Source organism: Danio rerio, chromosome 16 (assembly GCF_049306965.1).
Source record: "Danio rerio strain Tuebingen ecotype United States chromosome 16, GRCz12tu, whole genome shotgun sequence".
NCBI lineage: Eukaryota > Metazoa > Chordata > Actinopteri > Cypriniformes > Danionidae > Danio > Danio rerio.
In genome coordinates, this window is record NC_133191.1 from 25,039,529 (window position 1) to 25,060,739 (window position 21,211).

The window sequence follows — 21,211 nt, forward strand, 5'->3', positions numbered from 1 at the left end:
TCAGGACCTGAAAAACTCGCTGTAAAAAATGAAACTATTCTTCTGCTGTGTATCAAAATATATTGAAGGAAAATGTCCAGTCATCTGTTAATGACCTAAGACTGAAGCGAACTTTGGTTCTGCAGCAGGACAATGAGCCAAAGAATACAAGAAAGTCCACTTCTGAATGCTCAAAGAAAAACAACATAAAGACTTTGGACTGGCCTAGTCAAAGTCCTGATCTGAATGCTGTTGAGATATGGTGGCATGACATTTAAAATGGCAGTTCATCCTCAAAAACCTTCCAGTGTAGCTGAATTACAGCAATTCTGCAAATATGAGTGGGACAAAATTACTCCATAATGCTGTAACAGACCTTTATCAGACATGAAGAAATACTGTAATCATATTCACAAACACAACACTGGACATAAGAGCTAGTATAAAAAAAAAAAAAACTATGCATAACATACACCATAAGATAATTGGATATACACATAAAACAGGCAATACAGTACTTTTACATTAAAGTACTTATAAATATAAATGAATGTGTGTATTATATAGGTCATTGGTTGTATGCAGATGATGGTTAAGAGGACATTTGCAGTTGATTTCCCAGTGAAGTTGTCATATTAGATTCTCCCTTGATTTTTAAAGGCTTTTAGGATCTGCCAAAATCTTGCTCTCAGACAAATGATAGCACAGATTCATGCACCGTTACAAATTCCGAGGCAAACTTTGTCTCTGATACACAGAGTTCCCAATGTGTCTGTACTGGAGGAAAGGAATCGTGTGTCCATCACAAACTGCTCTCAGCTCTCTGTACACGTCCACATTGAACCCGCAGGCGTCTTCACACACGTGTCAGGTGCTACATATTCACAGCCCATCCATTCACACTCCACCAATTCCTTCAATATTCTTTGGCTCTGATAGCGTTTTCATTCATCCACTTGCTCTAATTGTTTACCTCGGGGAAAATCGAACATGAGGAATATGCGATCTCCTCCAGTCACGCACAGTGACCCCCTCTCTGTCTCTCTCCTCCCTGCTCCTTTATTTAGGACTTCCTCTCTGCTGCACACACAAATTAAAACAGGATTAATTAGTTCATTTCTCCCGCTTTAATTTAAAGCACTGGGAAAATCAATACGTGCTCTCTCTGTGTAATCCGGTTAGTACATTAGCCCGTAAACATCAAGTTGATGGAGTGTTTGTGTGTTTGTGTTTGACAGAGGATTTATGTACCGATAACTCGCACAGCTGTCCGGCACATGAAGGCAGCAGATGGATTACAGAAATATGAATGCCTGCAAATGATTCGAGATTAAAACTTCAACTCGTAATCACAATAGAAATTGTGTTTGTTACACTCGAATGACAATAACTACTCACATCCCAAATTACCAGCTCAGATCTCTCTCTCTCTCTCTCTCTCTCTCTCTCTCTCTCTCTCTCTCTTTCTCTTTCTCTCTCTCTCTCTCCCTCTCTTCCACTTATTTTTCTTATTCTTTTTGGCACTGGCATAGTTGTGACAACTAAGTGAGTAGCAATAAATAAATGTCTGTTTTGTGAGTTGGGCTTATCTGAGTATTTCAGAAACTGGTGATTTATTGGGATTTTCACGCACAACCATCTCTAGGGTTTACAGAGAATAGTCAAAAAAAGAGTTGGACTGAATGTTCAGAATGTTCAAAAAGGCAGTTCTGTGGGCGCAAATGCAAATGTCGTGCAGATGCCAGAGGTCAGAGTAGAAAGGTCAGATTGGTTCAAACTGATAGAAAGGCAACAGTAACTCAAATAGCCACTCATTACCACGAGGTATGCAGAGAAGCATCTCTGAATCCACAACACGTCCAACCTTGATGCAGATGGACTACAGCAGCAAAAGACCACACAGGATGCCACTTCTGTCAGCTAAAAACAGGAAACTGAGGCTATAATTTGCACAGGCTCACCAAAATTGTAAAATAAAAGATTGGAAAGTGTTGCCTGGTCTGATGAGTCTCAATTTCTGCTGCAACCTTTGGATGGTAGGATCAGAATTTGGTGTCAACAACATGAAAGCTTGGATCCATCCTACCTTGTATCGACGGTTCATGCTGGTGGTGGTGGTGCAATTGTGTGGGGGATATTTTCTTAACACACTTTGGGGTCATTATTATTAATTGAGCATCGTGTCAACGCCACAGCCTACCTGAGGATTGTTGCTGACCATGTCCATCCCACAGTGTGCCCATCTTCTGATGGTTACTTCCAGCAAGATAACATGCCATGTCATGAAGCGTGAGTCATCTCAGACTGGTTTCTTGAACATGACAATGGGTTTAATTCAATTCAATTCAGCTTTATTTGTATAGCGCTTTTACAATGTAGATTGTGTCAAAGCAGCTTCACATAAATGGTCATAGTAACTGGAACAGTGTAGTTCAGTTTTTAGTGTTTAAGTTCAGTTCAGTTTAGCTCAGTTCAGTGTGATTTAAAATCATTACTGAGAGTTCAAACACTGAAGAGCAAATTCATCGATGCGTAAGTTTACTGCATCGGAGTTTACTGTACTCAAATGGCCTCCACAGTCACCAGAACTCAATCCAATAGAGCACCTTTGAAATGTAGTGGAACAGGAGATTTGCATCATGAATGTGCAGCCAACAAATCTGCAGCAACTGTGGGATGCTATCAGTAACTATACTGGAGTACAAACAATTCTAGTAAAAATGCAAGCTTTATTGTAGGATAAATTATGTTGTACTCTCTAAAATGAAACATGCTGTATAAAAAAAAGCTAAGAAAGCATCTATTCAAAGTCTATACAAATTAACTTTACATTTCCTGAATGAAATCAGACATATGCTAGAGTAACATGTCCACAAATGCACATGACAAGCATTAGTCAGTAATGTTTTCCCTAAGCATGGTGTCTAACGGATTTATACCAACAAAAACATCACATGAACATTCCCTTTCTGTGTCTGCATCCAGCATTTCTGTATTTACATCAGCATCTCTGTCTCAAGGTGCTGGATTCTATGAAGGAGTTTGTCTAGAGGCTCTTTCACAGGGTCACACTTAAACTTGTTTTTTGAAAAATGCAAGACAATTAACCGAGTTTACACTTAAAACATGCCAGTGCATTAATGTAGTTCTGAGTCTAGTTGAGAGTCAAGTTCAGAGCCCTCTCTAGACCATTTTCACATTTCTGAGATGTGAATGTTTTAAGTCATCATAGTTGAGTAAAACTTGAGAGCAGTGAATGGAAGAGTGCCACAAATACATTATTGCATTCTCATTTGCTCAAATAGAAAAAAGAAAAACATTATTGACAGATTGACAGACAAAATTGACAGATGCTGATATTGGCAGTCAGAAGACAGAACAATGTACTGACCCTCCCATAGACCCTGCATTAGAAATACCATTATATTAGAGCGCCACCAAAGTGTTTATTTTTTTCGGAGCTTTATTTTTTGTTATTTCTAAATTGCCAGAAGCATAGTGAGATGTTTACCATGAATTTCATGCAATGCTAAGCTCACTGTGTTAAACTCCTATAGTTGGAAAAAAGCTCACAGCTGAGTGTTTTTATAACAGCACTGCAAAAACACTTCGACGGACATACGCCCTTACGCCCGTTTTTATTTTGTTATTTGGTTCAAAAGTGATGATAGTATAGTTTATATTGATTTAAAACATTGAAGGATTTACGTGTGAATGGCCGTTGAGATTGCTCCATTGACTTATCTTGTTTTTAATTATGAATTCACTACATTTTTATTTTAAGTATTTTAACAATGTTTTTGTTCTCATTCAAACTAATTTAAACTAACAAGAAAATCACAGAAAAATTCCCTAGCTGTGTGTAAATATCTGTGTTTGAATTTTGTTGAGGAGTCCGTTTGGAGGCTCTTTCACAGGGTCAGACTATTGTAAAAATCGCGGTGGAAACAGAGGTATGCAACATCACTGAAAAACCACCCTGGTGGCCTACAGCTCTCTGAAACTATGCCATTTGTGTGTGTGTGTGTGTGTGTGTGTGTGTGTGTGTGTGTGTCCGTGAGTGTGTGTGATTTGTGGCAAGTGTCCTGTCTGTATAAAGGGTGATTTATCATCCCTATGCTGGCTATTTATTAGGATAATGAACTGTACAGCAGAAGATAAATGTGAAACTGAGCGCTCCTGATCACTGATGTATGACTGTGAATCATGTCAGGGACACAGAGAGCACCGGTCTAGGGCAAACGCTGCCAAGCACCACTCATGGGACTTTAACAGTACACTTTGATGGATCCGTTGTTAGCTTTCGTCAGTCAGGCACTAATGAAAGACAACAACATTACTGTGAGCTTTGCACTCTACATATACTCCCAGTGACATTGTTCTTTTGCTTGTCTCCGAGGTTCTACTCTCGGTGGGTTCATATAGTGTGGTTATCTTTGACGGAGGGCCTCTGCACTGGTCTTTGGCCCCGTTACACTTCTATAGGGATGTCAAGATGCTGCCTGAAGGGGGTGTTTACGTGGAGACCCTGAGTCTGACTGAGGCAAAGACAACTCAGCATGCGTATCAGGTCACGTGTATTGCCGTGGGAGGACAGGTTGGGTAATGACCTTCACTGAAATGCATCACTTATGTGTACTGCATGTGTGCTGGTTTCATGTATTAAAGTGACACTCCACAAATTAAGGGCTTATAAAAGTCTTAAATTCATAAAATGCCATGTGCTTTTATATTGTTTTTGGTACAAATATTCAAAGTCAGTGGATTTTAGATCTTTTTTATACTAGACTTTTGGGTATCACTTTATATTAACTATGCACACTATGAATTATATATTAAGCATTGGCAAATAGTGAATTCATTATTTGTTAAGCATTAACTCTACATTTATAAACAATAATAAGCAGTTTATGACTGCACATACAAATGATCTATTCTTGACTTATAAGCACATTTAAAATGTGTTTGATAATTGTACTTGCATACTTTAACTTTTATTTTTCATTACTAAATAAGTATTGCATCATTTAAAAAACAATTATTTAAGAGAAGTTGCTGGTTTTTAAAGATCATTCAGAATCATTCATTTTCTTGTCGGCTTAGTCCCTTTATTAATCTAGGGTCACCACAGCGGAATAAACCACCAACTTATCCAGCAAGTTTTTACGCAGCGGATGCCCTTCCAGCCGCAACCCATATCTGGGAAACATCCACGAACACATTCACACACACACACACACTCATACACTACGGACAATTTAGCCTACCCAATTCACCTGTACCGCATGTCTTTGGACTGTGGGGGAAACCGGAGCACCCGGAGGAAACCCATGCAAAGGCAGGGAGAACATGCAAACTCCACACAAAAACGCCTACTGAGCCGAGGTTCGAACCAGCAACCCAGTGACCTTCTTGCTGTGAGGCGACAGCACTACCTACTGCGTCACTGCCTCGCCATCATTCAGAATGTGCAAGTAAATGATTAATAAACCATTCAAACTGACATTTATATATTATAATTCAGGCATATACTAGTTACAAACTGCTTACCAACATATGTTATTGCTTAACAGATAATGAACTCACTATTTGCTAGCGCTTAATAAATGATTCATAGTGTGTAGTTATTATGAAGTGTTACCAACTTTTGTTGCTTCTTAGGTAAATGAAATTATAGGGCCCTATCTTACACCCGGCGCAGTGTGGCGCAAGGCGCAGCGCAATAGTCTTTTGGTAGTTTCAGCTTGGCGCAAGAGTCGTTTTGAGGCGTTGCGCTACGCTGTTTAAATAGCAAATGCATTAGCGCTCATTTGTGCGCCCATAGGCGTTCTGGTCTTAAAAGGAAGGCGTTCTGAGGCAGACCGCTGGCGCGTTGCTATTTTGAGAAACTATAATAGATTTTTCATTAGACCAAAACTAACCCTGTCTAAACTCTGGCGAAGAGTTGCGCCTCGCTTACGCACTGCTTAATGGGCACAAGAGAGCAATAGGCAAATATCTTTACATATAAAAAATGTAAATATTAAGGATATATATATAGGATATAATAATAATAGATATAGGATATAAATATAAAAGAATTTAAATATTACAAAACATACTATTTTCTAGCCTACATAAATATGAAAAATCACTGCTTTTATGTCTTCTTCATCTTGGGAGGCTTTTTCAGTTCATTCAATTAGCTTTTGTATAATATTATTATTAGCAGTATTATTTATTATATCCATATTTATATTTGTCTTATTAAAAACAAGCTTAGATTTGCCCACCTGTCAGGTTTTAGACCATATGAGGCACAGCATGTGTTTTAGGCTATAACTCAGGTTTTTTAGCACTTTTGTTATTATTATTCATTTCATTTTCATTATTTCATTTCGTTTTGCGCTCTGCGCATGGACCGTCAAAATAGAGCCCACAGTATACATGTTTTAAAGTTTATTTGTTTTTGCTTCTTTTTATAAAGTAAGGAGTTGGTATTTTGGTTATTGACAAAAGTGAGTAAATGCAAATACAAGTATATTTTAGGATTTGAAGAGATAGACCATGCAAAAATGAGAGGAGAGGGGTGCAAACCAGTTGCAAGCTAAGCTGCATGCCATGCTTTTAATGTACACATCTAACCACACCCCTAACCCAGCCCCTCACAGTGACCTCACTACTTTGAGTGCATTATGTCTGACATTGCATCTCTGAGACATGCAATGTCGGTTTTCATATGCAAGTCTGCATCCGTGTGCTATTGTACCCTCAAGTGGTTTAAAACCTCAGGGTCAGGGTGATGCAGTAGGTAGCACAATTGCCTCACAGCAAGAAGGTCGCTGGTTTGAGTCCCGGCAGGGTCAGTTGGCATGTCTGTGTGAAATTTTCATGCTGTCCCCATGTTCGAGTGGGTTTCCTCCAGGTGCTTGGGTTTCCCCCACAGTCCAAAGGCATGCGCTATAGGTGAATTGAATAAACTAAATTGGCCATAGTGTGTGTGTGTGAATGAGAGCGTGTAGGTGTTTCCCAGTGTTGGGATGCGGCTGGAGTGGCATAGCTGGGTAAAACATATGCTGGAAGGCTTAGCAGTTCATTCTGCTGTGGCGACCTCTGATTAATAAAGGAACTAAGCCGAAAAGAAAAAGAATAAAATAAATTAATAAATAAATAAATAAATAAGGGATACGTTTTGAAGAATTTTAAAAAACCTGTAACCATTGACTTCCATAGTAGACAAAACAAATGCAGTGGAAGTTAATGAATAAAGGTTTCCAGCATTCTTCAAAATATTTTGCTTTGTGTTTAAAAGAGGAAATGTTTGGAACAAATGAAAGGTGGGTAAATAATGACAGAATTTTCATTAGTGGGTGAACTATTCCTGATTCAAGTAACATAAAAAGTAGTATAATAATATTAAAATTTTTAGTTATTCAAACACATTAAAAAACAAAGTATTTATTTAATGTATTTCAAACAACAATGAATAATTACTTTAAGCCTTTTAATATGCTATCAAATATTCATCATGCTATCAAATCTACATTTCTCTTGTTAGATAAATGTAGACAATTGGGTTTAGATATGTACACTGTTATTATGAAAATAAATTGTTTTACACCAAATTACATTTTCATGGGTGAATCATGGGGGCAAAAGTATGTGACTTTTAATTTTTTGGCTGTGAAAATTAAAAACATTAAAGAGCCCCTATTATGGGTTTTTGAAAATGATCTTCCATGCAGTGTGTAACACAGCTCAAAGTGAATAAAAATATCCAGCTGAGGTTTAAATCTAAAAGTGCACCTCATTTAAAACTATTGATTATTTAGCTAAATATTTGACTCAGAGTCGAATAAACGAATCCAGTTGGGTTCAGTGCTTTTGTTTGATCGCATCGACATTGATACAGTACATCACCAAATGTGTAGTTCCAGTTCTGGTAAAATGTGCACGCGATTTCCCTTCAGACACTAGCGGAGACGCGAGGCATCACGGGACTGATCATGACACGAAGATGACGATCACTGACAGATGGAGATTCAGCAGTGGGGAATAAAGAGTTAAAGTTTATTTTCATAACAATACCACAGTAGAGCCAACCTAGAGTTGTGTTTGTTCTTGTCATTTCACTGATTTTTGATACAATAACCGACGCTTCAATGCAGGATTCATCGTTTGCTATTGAAGGAGCAGCAGAGATTATTATGTATGGAACTTTGTAAATAGCTTTTACAGTTCAAATGGACGCGTTTCTTCTTCCTTCGGATCATAACATGTATGTGTTAGTAAAATGATTGCCTTGTTTTGTGTAGTTTGCAAAATATATGTTTAATTGTCTGTTATAAGTTGTACTCGCCCTGCGTGGCTTAGTGCGTGTACTGTATCTCTCAGGTTAAATCTGTATGGGGCTGTTCAAATATTGCATCTAAAATTACGGTAAAAACCTTTACCGATTTAAATGCGATTCTAAACTGGCTATCCTCTGCTGTTCGCTTTTGCTATGGCCACCATCAGCTGTTCCTCACATGTGGCGGGGTCAATTTTCAGAATAGTTTAACTTTTGACACTGTGGATTAACACTGAATGTGTGTCATTGTTATTACTTGGGAATAGGTTTAGGAGTAGAGTATATGCTGGTGTTTAACTGCATTGCTTCATTGCATTTCTGCAGAGGGCTCTGTAGCTACTGTAGCCGTGGTGACCGAATGCAGTCGACCAATCGCAATAGACTATGTCATCGGTCCAATCAGCTCGGATTAGCTTCACGCTAAGGAGGGATTTGGGAACAAATAATTCGCTGAACGATTCATATGGGAGTCGCTGGGATAATTAGGTAAAAATAAATGCATATTATAAGAAAATGAAATTGTTTTTTGACCTTGCACGCATATCAGCATGTTGTCGGAAATCCCCAAAACCAAAAAATGACCTTTTTAAATGCAAAATAGGGGCTCTTTAAACTGGATATACAATCTATTGCACAGAAGAATTTTTAAAAGCTGTATTATTGTATTGTCACTTGTTTTGACAGTTGAAACCCCCTTAGTCTTTGACCTGCACATATATTTTTGGATGTAAGTCTGAAAGCAATGTTGTGGACATTCTGTGCTTCTGTAATGAAAAATCAAACCAGATGTATTTTACACATCAAAGCACAGAGTAGATTGCATTTATTCAAGTATCTCTGCTGCATAAGCACTTCATGTTTTGAGTGGGTGAAGTGCTGTAGCCTTGCAGTCATGTGTGTTTTTGTGTAATGTGTGTGTTTATGTGTGCAGTGGTTAGTCTTCCAGTTATGGTAATTCTCCCAGTCTGTTAAAGGAGATTCCCGCAGTGGAGGAGAGCAGAGTTCAGCTGGAGTTTTGGGTTCCTGCAAGTCTCTCCATCTCTCTTCTCTGGTCCTCAACATCATCTTTCCCTCACTATTCTTGCACTCAGCTTCAGTAGCCCTGTGGACTGGTGAGTAATGCCCACTCCATCCTCTCTCTTTCTCTTTTTGCCCCCTCCTGCTGTTACATCCTCTCACAAACTCTTTTATGATTCACTCATTTTCCTCTTTTCCCTTCACCTCTCTTTTTTCCCTCTCGTTCTTTCATTTGCTCACCCTCCAGGTGTTTCTCTTTCTTTCTGTTTCACCCCTACACCCACACCAGACCTCCATCTTTCACTCTTTCTCTCTTTCCGCTGCTCTCATTTGCCATGCAATTATGTGTGATATGCAGGGTGAAGTGTTATGGCAGTTTCCATAGTAACTGCATGCATTGGACCTCAGTGTGTGTGTGTGTGTTAGGGTTCTGTGAGGGCTTTTCCTCTCCTGACACAGATGCTCTAGAAAGCAAGTCTTTGATCAATGTCAACCATTTGAATCAATGCATCATCTCTGAAAATGAAACATTACATCATATTACTAATTCAACCCTAAGAGCAGCCCTGAGCGGTGAGGAAAACTGATTTTTGGTCATAAATGCTTCTTGTTTGGTCACAGCACACTAAGAGAGACAGGAGTAGCATTAGATTTACCAATTTAATGAAGCAAATCATTAGCCACAAGCGAAACACACTCAGAAAATGAAATAATTACAAGCAGGCTGAATGCCAATGATTGCTTGCTCATTTACCTATCTTTCCACAAAAAATGAGGTGTGTAAATGTGTGCAGACATCAAATGTGTTTGGCCAAGCTAATCATGCTAGAAAAACCATGTTAATTAATGGTAGCAATATTCTAAGCATGTTAAAGGGTCAGAAAAAACTAAATGCATTTTTTTGAGATGTTGACAGTCCTATGTTGCTAAAAACCCCATTAGGACACATATATTTCATTCATTCATTCATTGTCTTTTCGGCTTAGTCCCTTTATTAATCTTGGGTCACCACAGCGGAATTAACCACCAACTTATCCAGCATAAGTTTTACGCAGCTGATGCAATTCCGGCCGCAACCCTTCACTGGGAAAGCCATACAGTATATATGCTGGTGTTTAACTGCATTGGTTCATTGCATTTCTGCAGAGGGCTCTGTAGCTACTGTAGCCGTGGTGACCGAATGCAGTCGAATGCAGTCGACCAATCGCAATAGACTATCATCGGTCCAATCAGCCGAGCTGATGCAATTCCGGCCGCAACCCTTCACTGGGAAAGCCATACACACTCATTCACATACATACATACACTATGGACAATTTAGCCTACCCAATTCACCTGTACCGCATGTCTTTGGAATGTGGGGAAAACCGGAGCACCCGGAGAAAACCCATGCAAATGCAGTGAGAACATGCATACTCCACACAGAAACGCCAACTGACCCAGATGAGGGTCATATATTTCACAAAAAAAAAGAAAAGAAAATTGGTTGTTTTTGTGTTATTTCGAGCAAATTTGTTCTTCCAGTTTAAAAATCAAATTTTGAAGCAACGTCACGGCGATTAGATCCTTGTATAAACTCCAGTGTGGAGACTGGATGTCTGTACTGGCAGGTACAGCGTGATATCTTTAAGTTTTCATCATTAATTCATAAGAAAGACTTGATTCGAACCAATCAGCATGCTCTATTATGAATGAAGTGCAATTTCATTAGTATTCATGATATAGCTTCGGAGACTGTTTTTACCTGTTGAACTGTTTAGGCGCAGAGTGATGTCATGTTGAGTTGCCAAGAGTTATTAAAACAAGTGGAAAAAATTTTCAGAGACATGGGTTGTCTGTCTTGCATTTATAAATGTGCCACAACATTTTTTTGTGTCCATTTCCCCGCTATGAGAGCACAGCTGGACTCACATGTGTGTGGATTACAGTGGTCTGCTATCATGCAACAAAAATATGCTTGTAAGGAACATTTTTACCCTAGAGCTTTTCGCATCTAGAAATGGTGAAATCCCGAATTGCCACTCATCTTTACTCATCAAAAAAAAAGATGTGGTTCCAGTTCGTGTTGATTGTCCTTTTTTTACAACTTTGGTAAGCGTGTGATCAGTGTTCTTTGTTTTTACTTATTCAGATGGCAAAGTTAGTTAGTATGGTCAGCAGTACTCTTTCAATTTTTATAGACATACCTGATAGATCTGCTATAAATGCTGCTTTCCGAATGTAAACATGTAAACACCTTAATCAAACTATTACTGTCATGTAGGATTTTTGCTGCATTTTGTGCCATGATAGTCTATACACACACAGGTGTCTGACGCTATGCACTTATTGAGTCTCTGCATCTAAGTTTTAGAAAAATGCTGAGTTTTTTTTATTCTTCCATACGGTGTGCAGTATCAAAAATAACATTAAAACCACACTCTTCCAGCAGTTCCTCGCATCCAATATCTTGTTTGTCTCGGGGGGCATGCATGAAAGGTTCCTGAATGAAAGTGAAAGTGGCAAACTGCAGTTAAAGTCGACAAATTAAGAATGAACACCCGAAATTACATGAAACTCTAGAAAAAAAGCAACTCATGTAAACATCTTAATAATATTATTGTCTTAATCAGATTAAGGAAAATAATTTGATTACTGATGTCCATGTGAACCTAGTCTACTCCCCTTTTCATGCAAACTCTTTCCTCTTTCGACACTCAACACTCGCACCTAAACAAAGCGGGACCACTTTCCTGACTTTTTTCAAACTAGAGGTGCAAAAACACCCTGCTGAGAAGAGGGAGGGTTGGGGAGTTAACATGTTAGTTGTGTTATAACATGCTAAAATATGCTAGCGTAATGTTATAAATATCAGCAACATACTATACTCTTGTTAAAAGATAACAAAACGGCAGACATGCCATTATATTAAAACATGGTAGCAAAAGGGTTAGAAATATTTGCTCATCTCCTGTCAGATGTTATACAGACATGTACAATATGCCTTTGAGATGTTTATGATTTGCAATTTTCATTTTAAAGATATTTTTCAGATATTTATACACAGTAATTTATTTTAGACTAAACACTATGAGCTTTCTTTTATTGATCTAGGCGCAGAGTCTAAAGACTATGGCACAAAAGCATTAAGGTTGTGTCTGAATTCAATTTTTGCTATTTTAAAGATAGAAAATACATTTCCTTGCACATGGTCTAACAGGGTTGTGCTTATTCTCCTAATAATTTTTGGGTAAATTTTGAGCATAACATCTTCCATTCCCTTAGAGTCAGTTGTGTCACGCCATGTCACATTTGTTATATACATGGCAGACTTTGTAAGTGCAAAAACTAAACTAGTGAGAAACAGTTAAACAGAACATCTTTAGCGCGAGGATAAAGAATGGCCTGTTTACTTTCTTTTTCTTTTTACTTTTATCCTTTACTCCTTTACTTTTGTGGATAAGGAAACGGTGGAAACTCCACTGAAGACATCCATTAGTTTACATATTTAATTTTGTTTGTTAAGCACACAAATTTGTTTCAAAACTATTTCTAAATTCAGGTCTAATTTCCAGCAAAAGAATAAATGAACAATATTAATGGTGTCAAAAAATTATATCCAAACATGTCCTTTTCTAATGCCCCATACAGTGATGCAAATGTCTTTAAAACCTGACAGGTGGACAAATTTAAACTTGTTTTTATTAAAACAAATAGAAATATGCATATAATAAATAATACTACTAATAATAACATTATACAAATGCAAATTGTCATTAATAAAAAGTCCCACGTGATGAGGCATGCAGGCAGTGGTTTTTTATTTGTGTAGAAAATAATAATTTTTATAAAATTTTAAACCTTTAATTTTTTTTGAATAAGTGTAAAGATATTTGTTTATTGCTGTACATCCTGTGTGTGTTAAGTAATGTGCAAGTGTTGGAACCCACATAGGTTCCAATAACTAACGCGCTCTGCGCTGAACTTTAGATCTCCTTTTAGATGGTCAATGGCGTGGTCTATTTCAGATGCTCAAAATAGCAACACACCAACGATGCTCTTTAACACACCTCTATTTTAGTCCAGCATTCCCAAGAGTCCCCAAATGGCACAAATGGATTTGCTATTTTAAAAATGTGGTGCAAAACGTAAAAATTAAGGTTGCGCTGGTCTGAAAATATGTCTTGCGCCTTATTGCGGCGGGTGTATGATAGGGCCCTACATGTGGCTATAACATTATGTGCTCTAAATACTAAAATATGTCTCATGAAGTACAGTATGCATGCTATCTAGGTTATGTCATGGATGGCAATGGATAACTATTAATGGACTTTCTTGCCCTATTACCATTTATGTGTGGCACATATCTTCATTTTGCACCTTTTGTGGCAAAAAGGTTATTCACACTTTATCGGTTCATAGTTTTATTTTTTTATAATTCTAGATCCCCAAATCAGAAGTCTATTGCTATGGAGGAAGGATTATTGTCTTTCATGGTGAGATAGGTTAAGCAAGATTTTATCATTATTTATTTAACTAGGTCACGCTTTATCTCTTTAATGTTTGGACTGCCATTATTCTCCTAGAATTACTCTAATGTAATTAAATATCACATTACCATATTCTTTCATGTCATTGCTCTTTTTCTCTTTCAGTTATCTATGTTCAGCCCTCGAGATGCTACCCTGCAGCTGGCTGTGTTTGACCAAATGAGGGTGCAGTTTGATCATTTCACTTCCTGTTCAATGAGGTGGACATCCTCTGACCCTGGTCTCTAGTCCACAGAGAATGCAGCTGAAACCCCATCTAAAGCTGCCTATACAAACCACAAGGTGTTCACTCTTATTCTTTACTCAGGATAAGACATATGCTAATAATCAGTAGTGAATAAACATAATATTGGTATCATGGGAACTTCCAAATTGATCAGACTTTTAGGGTACCCTTTTAAGAATAATCAGAATGCAATGGGGATTGTTGTTCATCACAGCATCAAATGCTTGAAGATCAAGGATGCATGTGCACTGAATTTTTTCCCTGAACATTCTGTAACTATTTATAGACATCTTTTTTGTGTTAACTCTGTACAATAATTCTATTTGTTACCATCAGTGCATATTAATAAGTCAGTGTAATTAAAACTACAAAAGCATTAATAATCCTAGGTGGTTAATTTATTAGTTAATAGTTAATGCATATAATGCCTTAAGAGTAGCAATTGTGTTATTAAATGGTGTTAACTAATAAATTATATACACAATAATAATATATATATATATATATATATATATATATATATATATATATATATATATATATATATATATATATATATATATATATATATATATATATACACACACACACACACACACACACACACACATACACAGTTAAAGTGACAATTATTAGCCCCCTTGTCATGTTAGCCCCCCTGTGAATATTAGTTAACACCATGAAGAGAAGATTTTTTAACACATTTTTAGAAATAATAGTTTTAGTAACTCATTTCTAATAACTGATTTATTTTTTCTTTGCCATGACGACAGTAAATAATATTTGACTAGATATTTTTCAAGATACTTCTACACAGCTTAAAGTGACATTTAAAGGCTTAACTAGGTAATGAGGTTAAATAGGCAGGTTAGGGTAATTAGGCAAGTTATTGTATTAGGATGGTTTGTTCTGTAGACTAAAAATTAGCTTAAAGGGGCTAATAACTTTGTCCCTAAAATAGTGTTTAAAAAAATAAAACTGCTTTAATTCTAACCTAATGAAACAAAATAAGACTTTCTCCAGAAGACAAAAAATTATCAGACATACTGTGAAAATTTCCTTGCTCTGTTAAGCATCATTTGGGAAATATTTTGAAAAGAAGAAAAAATCAAAGGGGGGCTAATAATTCTGACTTCAACTAAATATATTTAAGTGGCGCAGTATATTGAACTATACTATTGTATAGAGACACATATATTGAAGTGGCGCAGTAGGTAGTGCTGTCGCCTCACAAGAAGGTTGCTGGTTCGAGCCTCAGATGGGTCAACTGGTGTTTCTGTGTGGGGTTTGCATGTTCTCCCTGCGTTCGTGTGGGTTTCCTCTGGGTGTTTCGGTTTCCAAAGACATGCGGTACAGGTGAATTGGGTAGGCTAAATTGTCTGTAGGGAATGAGTGTATGTGGATGTTTCCCAGGGATGAGTTGGATAAGTGGGATGAGCTGGAAGGGCATCCGCTGCAAAAACATGTGCTGGATGAGTTGATGGTTCATTTCGCTGTGGCAACCCCAGATTAATAAAGGTACTAAGCTGAAACCAAAATGAATGAGTTTATGTGTATATATATATATATATATATATATATATATATATATATATATATATATATATATATACAATTGAAGTCAGAATTATTAGCCCCATTTTATTTTATTTATTTTTTAATTTTTACCAGATGATGTTTAACAGAGCAAGGAAATTTTCACAGAATACTTGTTTTGTTTCGGCTAGAATAAAAACTGTTTTTATTTTTTAAATCTATTTTAAGGTCAAAATTATTAGCCCTTTTAAGCTATTTTTTATAGTCTACAGAACAAACCATCGTTATTCAATAACCTGCCTAATTACCCTAACCTGCCTAAGTTAAGCTTTTAAATGTCCCTTTAAGCTGTATAGAAGTGTCTTGAAAAATATCTAGTAAAATATTATTTACTGTCGTCATGGCAAAAATAAAATAAATCAGTTATTAGAAATGAGTTAACTAAAACTATTGTGTTTAGAAATGTGTTGAAAAAAATCTCTCTATTAAACAGAAATTGGGGGACAAAATAAACAGGGGGACTAATAATTCTGACTTCACCTATATGCATTGGGTGTGAAAAGTATTCAGACCCCCTTACAATTTTTTCACTTTTTTATGTTACAGCCATTTTCTAAAATAATCTTTAATAATCTATACTGACAGAAAAAACACAGAATTGTTGACATTATTGAAGATTTATTAAAAAAGAAAAACTGAAAAGTCACATGGTCCAACAGTAACTATTCAGACCCTTTACTGTGTCACTTTGTGTTTAACTCTGTCCATTTCTTCTGATCATCCTTGAGATGGTTCTATATCTGCATTTGAATCCAGCTGTGTTTGACAATACTGATTGTACTTGGTTAGGAAAGCCACACACCTGTTTATAAGACCTCACAGCTCACAATGCATGTCAGAGCAAATGAGAATCATGAGGTCAAAGGAACTACCTGAAGAGCTCAGAGACAGAATTGTGGCAAGGCACAGATCTGGCCACGGTTACAATAAAAAAGGTTCCATAATCCTTAAGTGGAAGATAGTTGGGATGACCAGAATTCTTTCTAGAACTGCCTGTCTGGCCAAACTGAACTATCAGGGGAGAAGAGCCTTGGTGAGAGAGGTAAAGAAAAACCCAGAGATCACTGTGGCTGAGCTCCAGAGATGCAGTCGGGAGATAAGAGAAATTTGTAGAATCACTGCAGCTCTTCACCAGTCTGGGTGTTATGGCAGAGTGTCCCGACACATGAAAGCCCACATAAAGTTTGCTTTAAAAACACCTGAAGAAGTCCAAGATGGTGAGAAATAAGATTTTCTGGTCTTATGAGACCAAGATAGAACTTTTTGGCTGCTCATCATCTGTCCACAGTCCCAATAGTGAAGCATTTTTGTAGCAGCATCATGCTGTGCGAAAGGGTTTAAGCTGCAGGGACAGGACTACATGTTGCAAACAAGGGAAAAATGACTACGGCCAAGTGCAGGGATATCCTGGACGAAAACCTTCTCCAGAGTGCTCAGGACCTCAGACTGGCCCCAAGGTTTACCTACTAACAAGACAATGACCTTAAACACACAGATAAAATAATAAAGAAGTGGCTTCACAAGACTGACATGAAAGTGACCTGTTGATGAGAATCAAGCATATCAAAAATCTCAATATATTAGTGGTATGGATAGATATTTGAGCTTCAAAAATTTCAAAATGAGAATATACAGAACATTTGAAGCAATTCACGAGTTCACACTTGCATTCGTTTAAGTATAAAGCATATTTGGCGTGCTGTCCGGGGGGAGGGCTCTGAGCTCGAGGAGAAACCCCAACTCGAGTTATTCCCCTTATCAGGAAACAAAGAGGAGTTGGGATTCGAGCAAAGTATCTAGCCCGGCCCCAGAACGCTCCCCCCGGGAATGTAATGCAAGAGGTGAGGTGACGGGGTGGTGGAGGGATGCTGAAGTCGTGAGATGCTGCAGGTAAGTCAGCTTTGGTATATATAAGAGTTGCTCAAGAACTGATTTGATGATGGGATAATTGTCTATGACGTATTTGATACTGAAACTTCTGCGCATGCTCCTCCCGAAATTTGTTTATAAAACATCACTAGAAATATACACATTCACTTAAAATCCTTCCATTCCACTTCAGCCTGGTTTATCCAACCCAAGCTCATTCTGGAAACGTAGCCCCACGGACGCTTCTGGAGACCGCGATTTACGTGGCCGGAGGTACGTAAAGGCCGCGTTTGTTTTTTTTTCGAGCGAACGCTGCGGGGCGGTGTAGCGCCGCTCCGCCCCTCCTCTTTGCGCTCGCCGGCCGACGGCTCGCCTCCGAGTGGAGGGCTTTCCCGATGCAATCAGTTTGTCCGCTTAGCTCACAGCGTTGCGTTGGCGGAGCGGAGGCCCTGGAGGAGGAGCCGGAGCCGGCCGTGGTGGACAACGACCGGGATCGAGTCCGGGGAACAGCAGGTTCCGGAAATCAGGTAAGAAGAAAAACGGAATCCGAAAAATAAGGGCGAAAACGCGGCGGGATCCGAAAACGCGGTCGAAATCGAAGACGAGGGCTTTTGCTGTTTTTTTTTCCCGATCCGGCAGCTTTTTATGCGAGAACGGCGCGGGCGCGAACGCCGCGCGCTCCCGAGAGGCACCTGAAACGCGAAAAAGCGCGCACAGCGGCCTCTCGTGGATCCGCGAAAACAAAAATTGCTCGAATACATACCTCCCGGGACGTAAATCGCAATCCGCAGAAACTTCCGCGGGGCTACGTTTCCACAATGAGCCCGGGTTGGGTTTATCTCTTTCGACACATGACCTATGTCTGCCCTCTGATTCTGCTATTGCATACATTTATATCTTTGACATCACAGATTTCCAGATTGGCTTTATTAATATTGTATGATGTAAGCAAACACTCCTTATTTCTTACTTTTTTATATTACTATATTCTCTATATTGCATTTTCAGATTGTAGTCAGACACACTGCTGTAGTGCGAATGTGTGTTCTGGACTCAATGAATCATCTGTTTCCTTATCATTTCCTGTTGCTCATGAACCTCATGCTTATCCTTTCTTCATCCATCAGTTCTGTGGAGTCCAGATGGATTTGTGGTCTTGTTTCATGAGTTCACATTTTCATAACATCGCTGCTTGAGATAAAGGTTTTTTGTCCATTATGGAAGCTATTCTGCCCTTTGACTTTTGATTTAATAATGATAATGGCACTGCACAGTATATCAATTCAGCATTTACATCGCAATGTATGAATCTGCAATAGTCACATCACATGGTATGCAGTGTCAAATTAAGATTATTATAGTTGAGCACTATCATAGCTCAGAACACACATGATTTGTGGAGTTGCAGCAAAGTTTACCCATCATAGAGTGAAAGTTTATCATTGTTATTAAGCATTTGACTGTAAGCATGTCTGTAGCTTTAAAAAAGATTTGGTATTAGCAATCCATCCAAAACAACTATTATTTGTACACACTCTTTACTAAGATTTTCAGTTCTTCTTTTAATGGAAGTCAATAACATCCAAAGTACCATTCAGAGAGTGCATTTTGACTTCCTAAAAAGTATTTTGATGCAAATATTAAGCCATTTTTATCAACACTATCAATACAAATTACAAAATACCTTTTTGTATTTTAAATACGTATTTGAAATACATTTATCATAAGGCCCACTGCCTATCCCTGTGTGTACATATATGTATTATACATATATGGACATATATGTTTCTGCCAAATATATGTGTACATATATGTGTTATATATAAATGGACATATATGTTTCTGCTATATATGCACATATATGTGTTATATGTTTATGGCCTAAATGAGGACAAATATGTGTTATACATTCATTCATTCATTTTCTTGTCGGCTTAGTCCCTTTATTAATCCAGGGTCGCCACAGCAGAATGAACCGCCAACTTATGCAGCAAGTTTTTACGCAGCGGATGCCCTTCCAGCCGCAACCCATCCCTGGGAAACATCCACACACACATTCACACACACACTCATACACTACAGACAATTTAGCCTACCCAATTCACCTGTACAGCATGTCTTTGAACTGTGGGGGAAACCTGAGCACCCGGAGGAAACATGCAAAGGCAGGGAGAGCAAGCAAACTCCACACAGAAACGCTAACTGAGCTGAGGCTGTAACCAGCGACCTTTCTGCTGTGAGGCGACAGTACTACCTACTGCGCCACTCCCTCACCCTGTGTTATACATATACAGTTGAATTCAGAATTATAAGCTCTCCTGAATGATTAGCCCCTTGTATGTTTTCCCCCAAAAGATTTTTTTAACACATTTCTAAACATAATAGTTTGAATAATCTAATAACTTTGTCTTTGCCATAATAACAGTACATAGTATTTTACAAAATACTTTTTTTAAGATGCTAGTATTTAGCTTAAAGTACCATTTAAAGGCCTAACTAGGTTCATTAGTTTATTTAACAAGATGGGGTTATTGCTTAAGGGGGCAAATAATATAACTTTTTTTATTATCATAATTTTTTATATATAAAAACTGCTTTTATCCTACTCGAAATAAAACAAATAATATTTTCTCCAAAAGAAAAACTAGTACAGGAAATGCTGTGAAATATGGATTACAACTAAATAATATAATGAAATATAATACAACTCCAAAGAAAATGCAAATAAAAAAGACGATGGTGATTTATTAAAATTAATAAATCTAAAATTACAATTTTTTTGTGAATTCATTTTCAAAAAACAATAGTTGAAATGAGCAAAAAATGTCATTTTTAAATTAAAAATAGCATCTCTAGATGTATTTTCACTAACTAGAATTTTTTAAACATGAAAACAATTGGGAATTGCCACATACATTTTGATGAATATAAAGTAGTTTTAAATTTTTAAATGTAATTAGTGATTATGTGTAATGTGATTATTATACTTTAAAAAAGCTAGTTGGCCAGTTTTTGACTCTTCATAAGCACAAAAATACCATAATATGTTTGCAGATATTTAAGCAACATGCCAAGTGAACATTCTTGTCTATCTAAAAAATGATGCTGAAGTCAGATATTCTGCTTTAAAATATGCATTTGGCTGTCTTTGTTTTGGTTCTTTTACCTCGCCCAATGCCACTTTAGCCAATTATATTTAAGCACCAGAAGTCGCCTTGTTGGAAAACCCTGTATTTTATTCATTCAAAAGGCTCTTAAAGAATACGTCTGTGACCAAAATGTGACCTCCGGTGGACAGTAGCAGACTCCAAAACAAGATGCAGATTCAGAGTTCCATATGAGGTGGTTATTAATTAGCAAATTATAGAGTGTAAACATTAGGTGAGCAGGTTACATTGTAACCCCATGTCCTAACAACACACTATGTGATGTGATTTGGTTGTTTGTACCAGATAAGACACAACAGAAATTTAAATACAGCCATTCAAAAGCACAGAATATGCACTCACTTAAATGGTTAGGTTCATAATCTAATTGATTGATTTTTGCATTATTTCACAGTTCTAAAGTTCAATTTCAAACAGTTTATTTCATTTTCAAGATCTGAGGTGAACTATCTGCCACTGCTTTCAGTAGTATGGCAATAAATATCTTGTAAAATGGCCT

The 21,211-nt window shown here is 37.5% G+C and overlaps 1 protein-coding gene across 1 annotated transcript in view; it reads left to right on the forward strand.

Annotated features, from left to right (window-relative positions):
* The window catches only part of LOC141378093 (nuclear pore membrane glycoprotein 210-like), a 32,332-nt gene extending 18,121 nt beyond the window's left edge, over positions 1-14,211 (forward strand). The window contains exons 4-6 of the mRNA XM_073925518.1: positions 4,379-4,581; positions 13,749-13,800; positions 13,960-14,211. Coding sequence (XP_073781619.1) covers positions 4,379-4,581; positions 13,749-13,800; positions 13,960-14,082 — 378 coding nt within the window. The 3' untranslated portion in view covers positions 14,083-14,211. The remainder of the gene's footprint in view (positions 1-4,378; positions 4,582-13,748; positions 13,801-13,959) is intronic.
* Positions 14,212-21,211: the final 7,000 nt, after the last annotated feature.